This window comes from Alligator sinensis, unplaced genomic scaffold (genome assembly GCF_000455745.1).
Source record: "Alligator sinensis unplaced genomic scaffold, ASM45574v1 scaffold1159_1, whole genome shotgun sequence".
NCBI lineage: Eukaryota > Metazoa > Chordata > Crocodylia > Alligatoridae > Alligator > Alligator sinensis.
In genome coordinates this window covers 291,075-301,744 of record NW_005842942.1, presented here as the reverse complement: position 1 = coordinate 301,744, position 10,670 = coordinate 291,075, and the positions used below count along the sequence as shown (strand labels likewise).

The 10,670-nt window shown below is 42.5% G+C and overlaps 1 protein-coding gene across 3 annotated transcripts in view; it reads right to left on the bottom strand.

Moving 5' to 3' along the window:
* Positions 1–2,426: 2,426 nt before the first annotated feature.
* The window catches only part of LOC102376414 (collagen alpha-6(VI) chain-like), a 108,674-nt gene continuing 100,430 nt past the window's right edge, over positions 2,427–10,670 (bottom strand). For all 3 annotated transcript variants that reach the window (XM_025192547.1, XM_025192548.1, XM_014526024.2), the window contains 5 exons: positions 8,000–8,090; positions 6,702–7,367; positions 6,321–6,414; positions 5,473–5,741; positions 2,427–2,947 (listed from right to left, as the gene is read on the bottom strand). In XM_025192547.1, the coding sequence (XP_025048332.1) occupies positions 2,775–2,947; positions 5,473–5,741; positions 6,321–6,414; positions 6,702–7,367; positions 8,000–8,090 (1,293 nt within the window). In that variant the 3' untranslated portion in view covers positions 2,427–2,774. The remainder of the gene's footprint in view (positions 2,948–5,472; positions 5,742–6,320; positions 6,415–6,701; positions 7,368–7,999; positions 8,091–10,670) is intronic.

Below are 10,670 nucleotides of genomic sequence, written 5' to 3'. Positions count from 1 at the left end.
CCTGGCATCAGCTCACTTTTGATCTGGCTGAGTACCACTGGCCAGAGTCCACTGTGCCAGGACCCTAGGCTCTTGGCTGCAGCTTAGCCCAGCCCAGCCCTCTGTGGACTCTGGGCTACTTGGCTTCAAGGCTAACCCTGGCAGACACAGAGTTTTTGCCCCCTCAGTCTCTATTGCCAGATACTCAGTCCTCTGGTGCACTACCAGTCCTTATTCCAAAAGGAATTTGGGCTCCTGCCCACAGATAACACTACAGGACTTCAGGCCCTAGAAATGCTCTAACCTGGGGCTTTGCCCCCCCCCAATTGGCCTCTAAACCTCACCTTACAACTACATCTGATCCTCCAGTATAAGCACCAATCAAAACACAAGTGTCTGCTACCAAAACAAAGTTCACAAAACACAAGGAATCCCATAATAGCACCACTCAAAAGTTCAAGATACTTAGCTCTGGCTGCTCCAGGTACAGGATATCTTCTGCCCTTCTGTGGTGCAGAGTTCTTCCTCCATAGGCAGCCCAGGCTGGTTCCTCCCTGGAGCTCAGCCTTTTGTGGCTCCTACAGCCAGGCTACCCCTTCTGCTGCAGGCCCTAGGCTTGAGTCTCTCCTTGGGTCATCTGACCCTCTAATTCTGCCCCAAGCCTGCAAATCACTGCCTGTACCTGGGGTAGGGGACCATTTTATTTAGGTGGTGTTCTGCTTTTATTGATCTATTTAAGAGGCTGGGGCTGGCCAATGTGCCTTGGATTCCCTCTTCCTCACAGTAATGGGGCAGGAGCCCCATTACAGGCGCTAAATGAAAAGAGAAGAATATAGGTTGTTAAAATATGTGCTTACGTTTTGGAGTAAAAGGAAAAAAAAGGAATTCTGTGGTTTTCATATGTTTGGATTTTTTATAAGGCATCCAAGTTTGTTGTTTGCTTCTGCAAAGTCAATTCCAGTTCCGCAGATGAGCACTTTCATGGTCCTAGGGTCATGTATGATCTGTTTACACTTTAAATTCAATTATGCTCAATAGCAAAATGCAGACTAAATCTTACAATGAGGATTTCATTTTGATCCCACTTACACAAGGGTAACTACCTTGACAATGCACACCAGTCACCTCCAATGTGGTAGTGGAAGGTATTCCAACTCAGAAATTAACCAAATCTCTCTACATTGCAGGCCGTGTCTAAAAATCACTAAAAATAATCCCCTCCAAAAACACCATCCAGGAATTCTTGTATGTAAAGATCAAATGTCTTACTAAGTTGAAGGTCTACAGGGCAATGATACTGATAACTCTGATGGGTATAAGATCTGGAAAGTATACTGAAGGTACATCCAAAAGCTAGTAATTGCATCAAAGATTTTTACATATCTTGATTCAGGTTAACTGATGTTAATAGTGTGAAAAATGCTGAAGTTCTGCAGTGGACAAGTTGCTTTTCACTTGGCATTTGATACAGAGGTGTGACTACCCAAAAATACCCAAGAAGCTGCTGTACAGTGGGGCAGCACTTGGCAAGGGGAAGTATGGCTGTTCTAGGAAATATCTCTGGGTGATGCTAAGTGGTGCCTGACAAAACTAAACATTTCATTTGTCCATTTGGACACATCCACATGAGCGCAGACATTTGTTTCCCCAGGGACAAGAAGCAGTGGCACACCTTGTGCTGCTACTACTTGGCTCTGAGGAAAATCTGTGCTACACACGCTCTGGCACACAGCAGGTTACTCCAGGTGGGGTAGGAAGGCTGGGGCCAGCAACTGTGCTGGCCCCAGCAGCCTGGGGACCCTGGGGGATGGGAAAGCTGCAGCCAGGGTGCTCCTGCACCTGGGAGCTTGCCAGCAGCCAGAGCATGGCTCCAGCCAGCCAGGTTCCAGTTTTGGGAGGTGTGCGTCACTGCCATGTGTGCAGCTCTGCTTTTTTTCTATACAGGATCTCCTGGAGTCAAAAACCACCCTGTGCTGCAATGCAGACGCATGGAGAATGCCCAAATATGTGGTGTCATAGACGTGTCTGCAGTGCCACATACCGCACAGCCATGCTCATCTGGATACACCCTGGGTATTTGACTGCACAGGTCCCAAATGTAGGTGTGATGCATTGTGAGCATACACATTGAAATTAAAAAGTGTGTGAAGAAAAAGAAATGACAAGAGCAACAGACTGGTTTACAAGGCATGTAGAAATGTGAGTTACGTGGAAGAAACTGCTTGTCATGAATTTGTCCCCTCAGTCCCTTGTTCACTGCTCCACTATCCCACTGCCATCGTCATTGACAGCAAGGGATATGCAATACACATTGACGTATGTCTGAAACAAAATGGATATAGGCTGATTTACACTAGTTTAGGAGCAAACCATACATCTACTGAAATCAATTTTAGGAAGTGATGGCACACACTTTAATATTTCAGAAAGAATTACTTTATTCACGTTTTGCTTTTTTGTTTTGTTTTGAGTGAGAAAAGATAAAGATACAGCAGAAAACTTGGTCAGAGATACAGACGGGAACAAAGTAATGTACAGCACCTTTTATATCTTGAAAGCTAAAATGATTTTGGTCCATTCTGTAAGTAGGATAAATACATACAAATGAACCAAAATACTATAACACTAGCACCTTGCATCCAATGTAATTTTGTACAAGTGCATGAGGTATTGTTTTCTTTAGTGCATCAAAAGTGCACATTTTGGTGTTTTCAAACAATATCAAGTTTTAATATTTTTACTGTACCTCTTTTATAGCACAGGTAAAGAAGTGGAGAAGTTTGACCCTTCCCACTCTAGGAAGATTCTACGCATAGCGCTTCGCAGTCCTCTTGGGTTTCAAATCTGTTTTTGTTGCCTCCACAGCCACCATACCAGAACTGTCCACATGTTTTCTGCTCTTTGTCATAGTACCACTTCAGAACATAATCCTGGCATTCTCCAGTTTCCTGAGCCACCACACAAGCATCTAGAAAAAGCAAACAAGAGCTGGAATTAAAAGTCCTGGCAGAAATTCATGAATGCTGGTATGTCAGGGAACAATTATGTTCTGTTTAGATGGGCAGATTCTAATAGTAGCAAGCTTCCTCAGGCTTTATTAAAGAAGGTGGCATGAGTCCACTCCCACCTACCCACTGTGGTGTAAACAACATGGTGGGAATTAAGTGTATAGGAGTTTTAGGGTCCTAATGTATTATAAAACCTACAGTAGGCAGGCAGATCATGTTAGGATAGACTTTGCCTTAAATGTTTAAAAACTGTTCCTATTCATGCAGTCTATGACATGTCTTAGTGAATGCCTGGTGTTTTGCAAATAAACTATACTAAGAGGTATGCTTACCAAGAGAAAACAGGTATAAGATCCATGAAAACCTCTAATCCAAAAGTAATGGGATGAAAAAATGAACAGGTTATAGGTTGGCTAGAACAAAAATGAACCCTCTAGCTCATAACCAAATTCTGACCTCACTTCAATCAAATTAATTTTATCCGTATACATCAGTGGACTGACCTCAAGCTTTTACATGAGTATGATATCAGAACATGACAAAATGAAACTCAGTGGCCTTGTCCACACAGGCAAGCAAGTACGGTTTGTGGTGCCACAAACTGCACACATTGCATGTTAAACTGTGCAATGCTGCTAATTTGCCGCACGGGGGCAAAAAACTCCAGAAAAAAGCAGCACAAAGCACACAAAAATAGCATGCACCAGGACAAACATGGATATAGGGAAGAAAGCAGCCCAGGGCAGGGAGAGCAGGCAGCCCAGCGCCACACTGAGGCATGTGGAGACAGAAGAGCAGCCAGCCCAGGGCTTCCTGCTCCCTTGTCTCTGCATACTGCAGAGCCCCCGCACTGAGGCACACAGCACCTCAGTCAGCCATAGACTGGCTGGCTGGGGAGATGAGGAAGCAGGCTGGCTAGGGCGCAGTGTGCCTAAACTCAGGGGCTCCACAGCACATGGAGACAGTCTGTCTTTACATGATGCATCCCAACAGGCTGAGGCACAGAGTGCCTCAACACAGGGCTGCCTGCTGGCTAGCTGTATAATGAGGCACCCTGTGCCCCAACCAGCTCCCCTTGCAGCACATGGAACCCAGCCAGGAGCCGAGAAGAGCTGGGCATGGGCAATTTACCCACAGCAGGAAAATGTGTTCTGCAACAAAGGGCATGTGCAGGGAGGTGCACTGCGGCACAAAGTAGTGGCTCAAATTTGTGCCGCTACTATTTGCGCCACTGCAAGCACATGTCCCTACTTGTCTGGATATGGCCAGTGTCATGAAAAGCAAAAACAGAATTGGATTGCTTAATTTTATATTCTACATGTATCCTTCCTCACCCACAAATCAGTGCACTCTACACCCACCGATAGCTGAAGATCCCAGGCCGTTTTACGTGGAATTGTTGTGAACAAAATTGGTGGAACATTTTTTTTTTTTTTTTTTTAAATACTAGAGGAACAAATCAAGTTTTGGAAATACTAGATTACATCAGTGGTCTGAGCAGCTGCTATCATTGTTCAAACACTAAATTAAAATAGCCTAACAGTCGTAGGCTGCAGCTTGTAGACAGTATTTTATTTTCAGTGGAGCAGCCATTCAAATCAGAAACCCATACATGCTGCTTCATTTTGTTTTCCTTGCAAAAATTATACCCAATTGTAGACTAAGGAAAAAAGAAATAGTGAACACAAGATTTAGGCAAGCATCAATCCTCTGGATCATGGTGTACGTGTAAGAGGTCTAGTCAGGTGACTTATGAATCCACTTATGACTATCTGCTTGTGATGGTCTTACAACCATCACACCAAGACCTTCAAGGTATATGCAAAAGAATAGAGGAGTGGAGGCTGCCCAAGACCTACCAGATGTTCAGTGCCTTGATGGTTGTAGCTTTTGCCAGAGAGCAACAGATTAAAACTGCTGCTGACTGCCTTCACAAGGTCTGAAGAGCAGCTGCCTGGTTGGAAACTACCTGTTGGCTGCCCAGTTCTGTACAAAGATAGACTCCACTCCAAAGACAGATAGACTTCCACATGTATACAGGAAGTACATGTGTATTTCCTCTCCCCAACCCCCATGCTAAGCACTCCTGTTCCAGGAGAGATCAGTCTTTCACAAGAGAGACCCAAGTAACAAGTTAGAATGCTGCAACTTGCTGACAATGTTAATAGTTTAGAACGCTTTGAAAATTCAATTTAATTCTAGCAACCAAGAGCCAGCTACTTGTTTCTGTTTTACTACAGATTTACATACCTACCCAAACATTACTGCACTAAACAACCCCAATTCTGCCTTTAGTTGCACATACAGAACTCTTACCATGAAAAATTAGGAATGCATAACACATTTAGAAAACGTGTCTACAAATGACCAAAATTACTTAGCACTGAATAAGTACCATGAGTCTGATCTAAAACCTGTTACAGTTAACAAGTGGCTTTCCAGTTAGTTCCAGGGTTTTAGATCAAGCCCTAAACTCCATACATACCGTGGTTAGTGAGAGCAGTTCCTGTTCCTACTGTCTCTTCTAAGTTTTCTTCATTGTTTTCTTGGCCTCCTTCATATTCCTTCCTCTTGCCTTCTTCCTTATGGCCCTCTGTGAAATACTCACCACCCTCATAATCATATTCTTTTTCTCTAACATTTTCAGGTTCCTGAGTAGTCTCTGTAATTTCTCCTAATAATGTAGTTTCCGTTGGCTCTCTTTCTTCCAAACTCCTGCCAGGGTCCAGTTCATCAAATTGAGGGAAAGGTATGCTTCAGAGGGGAGGGGAAAAAGCCACACACCACATGTTAGCACTAGGAAGCACATGAAAAACATGCACAACATTCATTCATCAAATTATTGTTAGTGAAGATCTTCAGGTTAGACGTGTGTTTCTGTCAACAGTAATGAGAACTTAACCAGGGATTTCACAGGCATTTAGAGAGCTGCTCTAAAGTGCCCAGAGCGTCACATGCATCAGCGTCCCCATGTTGAAAAATGGCAGCAGGGTCACTGTAACCCCTGCTGCCATTTTTCATCACAGAGACACTGACACATGTGATGCTGGAGCTGCTGGAGTGCAGTAATTACCATGCTTCAACAGACTTGAGACACGCTGTAATTACAGCATGTTGGACCAGCCTTGCTGCACATGTATAGGTGCCCAAAGAAAGCAAGTCCTTTATTAGGAGAGCAGACGTATACATACAGTGGCATTTCATACACTGCTAAAAAAGAATGTAGGGAACCTCAGGGGCCCATTGGGTCAGACGGGCATCGTGAGTTTTTGTAGGCAACAACCTATTTTGTCAGATGCTATGCATCTCTTAGTTGAGTAGAAATGATCATACCTTTCAAAAACAGCTACTTGTTCTTGTGCATCTCCTTGATCTAGCCTTTCACACTCTTCTTGTAGTTCTGGAGTAGGGTAACTGTTCATTTCACCTGTGAGGAAAAGGGCAGGGAGCTAAGCCTGAAATTTTTGAAGTCTCAAATAATGATAAATTTAAAGGAAAGCATGAAATTATTGTTGACTAAAAGCAAGCGTCTTCCAATAAAGAAGCATAATACAGCTAGATCAGCACCAAGAAGCAGAACAGAGCAAGGCAATAAAATAGCTTTAGAAATCACCCATAAAATTTACAAGTGATTACTGTTATACAATAACAGAGAATTCCAGGTTCATCTTTGTGTATGTATATCTGAAGTAAATGGGATTGTGTGCTACTTACGTTTTAGTAGATTTAGGAAGGCCCAAGTAAATTTCTCAGCATATGCCATTTCAAGATTCAAAACCCTGCCCATCTGCAATAAGTGCTGGTCTGTTGGGGAACTTGAGAGATCGATTAGCTCACTGTCACTAACTTTGTTTCCAAGTGCTAGGGTGAACATGATGAATCCTTGGCATTTGGCTTCTAGTGCAGCCTTTTTCAGTTTCTGTCTGTCCCAGGCACTCGTCTTACTTCCAACTATTGTAAATATGACCCTGTATTGTTTTGGGCTGGGAGCTTTGAAAAATATGTTCTCAACTGTCCACTGTAAGGCATGACCAATGGCAGACGGCCCTTCCAGTTGGTGAACAGATTCTTGGATATGCTTCTTCATCAAGTTTTTACTGCTGTACGTGACTAGATCAAACTCTGGGTTCACTGGCTGTCTACCACTGCTGGGTGTAAAGTCTCTTGGAGCCTGCTGTACCAGAGCTACTCTAGCTCCTGCTAGAGAAGGCTGTGGGGCGATAATGAAGTGATCTATCATAGTGCTCACAAAGTCTTTGGCTGTCTCAAATTCTTCACTGGCAATGTGGCGAGAACTGTCCATGATATAAGCAATGTCCATGTTCACCATGACAGGAGGGGGGAAAGGAACCTCACAGTTTATATCTGGTTTACATTTATCTAGGGAGAAAACATAAGCAGATAAACTATTTTGCAGTGTAAAAAGAGCCAATCAAATCCTTAATTGAGCCATTTTGGTTTTTATTTAAAGTTTATCTTATAAATCAGTTTGACAATTAGAAATCTTATTAATGTGCTAAGTAACATGAACAGACTCTCTCTAAATGATGTCCTGATATTCCATGAAAATTATAAATAGTTGGTTGAAAAAAAAAAGTTTCCTGAAAACATTACCCTGCAGCTGAAGAGCTCTTGTGTATTGTTTCCAAGAAAACTGAACAAAATAAAGACTATTGGAACAAGCTCCATTTTTTCTCTCCGATTATTGTCCAGCATTCCTAAACGCATTTCTGTGGAAAACCTCTCCCATCATTGAAAGTTTCAGTAAATGAACCTTATTTCCCAGAACCAGCATACTATTTAGAGTAACTTCTACTATATGTGCAATGGAACACTTGAATTATTTTACATCAACCAAGCAGGAACAATTAAATAGCACTCTTATTTTTGAGAAACTAATTTTTACCATTCATCTTGGCTAGAAAATTGTTACACTAAGAGTTAGAAGGTTTGTTGCTACAAAATTAAGTACGCCAAAACAGCAAACAATGTGTTTTTGTAAATAGCCTTACCATAGCAAAGTGCACAATACTCAATTCTCTCCAAGTGTTCATTTTGTTGATTTTCCCAAACAAACAGCTGAAATCTTCCAGTGTCATCATTCTGTATTTAAAAGAAAACATGCAATTGTCTAAACTAGAAATGCACTAAAAAAAAACTGTTTTCCTAATTGCTAATATGATTTATCTGCTGCAGTCTATCCATTACTCATGGGTTTTGCTTATATCATATTAGTGAACAGGTACAAGCAAAAAATTGCAAAGATTTTTGGGTGCCATTTTGATAACCTGTGAGTTTCACAGGTCTTAATTAGAACATTTAATGTGCAGAGAAGATGGAGCATGGGGAATGGAAAAGAGGATAAAAAAATCCTACTGTCTACAACAGTCAATTTCTCTTAAAGGGTAAAGTGATCTTACAGTGAAAGGAAAGTTTTGTCAAGAAGTTTTTGTACTGAGACTCAAGAGATTAGGTATCTTATCCTGGTTCTACCAGAGCCATTCCATGTCACTTTGGACAAGTCACTAAGGGTATGTCAAATCAGCAGAATACAGTATTGTGCAGCGATATATATATAAGCTAGTTCTGAAAGAGTTAGCTCAGGTGTCAGAAGAGGGATAGCCCATTAGCCAAGGCAGAGCTAAGTACTAATTAGCTGTGCTGAGACATTCCCTGCCTGCCAACCAGAGACACTACAACTTACTTTCTCATTTCTTTCATCTTTCCTGACTATTTAGATTGCAAACTGTTTAAGATAAGAACTAACTTCTTATTCTGTGTTTGTATAGATCTAGGCATATTAGACTGACAGGTGCCATTGTAACACAAATAAAAATCCCATCAGATTGTAATTAAATTGTGGAAGAAATCAAACTTCGCGTTGTGGTTGTATTAGAATTGGCAGATCCACTATGTAAGTAGGAACTGTGAATTAAGGTTAAAGAAAAGAGTTAAGAAACTGTATTGGTGTTGTCAGTGAATGAATCCCTGTGTGAACTGAGTTAAGTTCTGCAAAGAACTATGAGATCTTTCTCAAGCTAGGAGTGGAAACCTTGTGCAGCTGCCCCAAGGACACCAGGCTGTATACTCTTCGAAAGCAAGGGTGCAAGGTGGAAACTCTTAGACTGAAGGAGATCAGGGTTGAGAGAGAAACTTTCCCTCCGTGTCTAACAGTGAGCAACTGCATTGTGTGCTGGTGCTATGGACATTAGCCACAGCATTTCTGTGCCACTAGCAAATCTCACAACCTGACCGGACACCCTCAATAAGCCTCTCCTGTGTGAAAGACCTGTGTGAACTGAGGTTAAGGACATGGGGAGCAGAGGGTATAAGGACGTACCGGCTCTGCCAAAAGGGACTCCAGCATTGTACATGTACACACACTATGGCCGTAAGAGTTGTAAGTTTCTAGGTAAATGGAATTGGTATACCAGAGATGATGCTAGCTTGCAGTTTCCCCTGGAGGGAACATTTGATTTAAGTAAAATCCTTCATCTCTGCGGAGCCTTTGAGTCAAGAGGCAGTAAAACACCACAGACTCGGTGGGATACATTTTTTGATTGCAGAAGTATGCAGAAGCTTCCAAAAGACGTCAATAATCTCAAGTTCGGAGCCTTAAGGACTCCCAAGAAAAACTAAAATCTCAGATAAAAGAATTAAAACAGAAAAGTGCACCAAAAGGGGATCCCCCATCAACAACATTTTCAGCACCGACACAACTTTATCCACAATTGACTGAGAATGAATCTGTAGAAGACCTAATTGATTTTTTCAGTGTGCCACCCCCATACCTTTCTCAGGCACAATCTGAACCCGAGGAAGTTCAAAGTAACCAGATAGATTCTTCCTGTGAAATCAGCCCACCCCATCAGAAAACCATCACTCAACAACCATCACCTGCCCCTGGGGCATGCCCACGGCCACCGGAGACATGGCATCTGTCTCCTGAAGCCTCGACCTCCTCTTATTTAAGGTCAGGCACCCAATATGGTCCAGTTCCACCTTTAAAAATGAAAAAGACTCGTCTTATGCCTTTACCCCAACCCCCAGGGCAGGGTCCAAATGGGGAAACTACAGTCACAGTCCATGCCCCCTGGACCCCAGGAGATCTCCTAAACCTTTTTAAGCAATTCCCCAATATCAGGGAAGAACCCCAGAAGTTTAGAGAGGAATTGGAAACTGTAATCAATTGTTATTAGCCAACATGGGCAGATTTAAACCAATTAATGAGAAGTGTTCTGCCCTCCGAAGTCCGTAGCCATCTCATTGCACAGGCTAACTGGCCTCCTCAAGACCCCGTAATGGGAGGTCACTTAGTAAGTGCCTGAGAACGCCTTCTTGAATCCGTGCTTAAAATCTGCCGCAGGAAAACTGACTGGTCCAAAATAAATAACTGTAAACAAAACAAAGGAGAATTCCCAGCAGACTACATGGATTGCTTGAAACTCGTATTTGAAAGACATTCCGGGATTGAAGATGCAGCTGAAACTGCCCCAGAAGCAGTTGCCGCCACTTTTGTCCAAGGACTTCTTTCTAAAGTCCAGGAACAGCTGCGTATAATTCCTGTAGGTTGGCAAACTAAGACGCTTACAGAATTAGTCACCGTTGCTAATCACTGTACAGCCTGCCAAGAAAAGAAAAAGGAATCCACAGAAACTAAGCTAATGTCTTTACAAATACAAA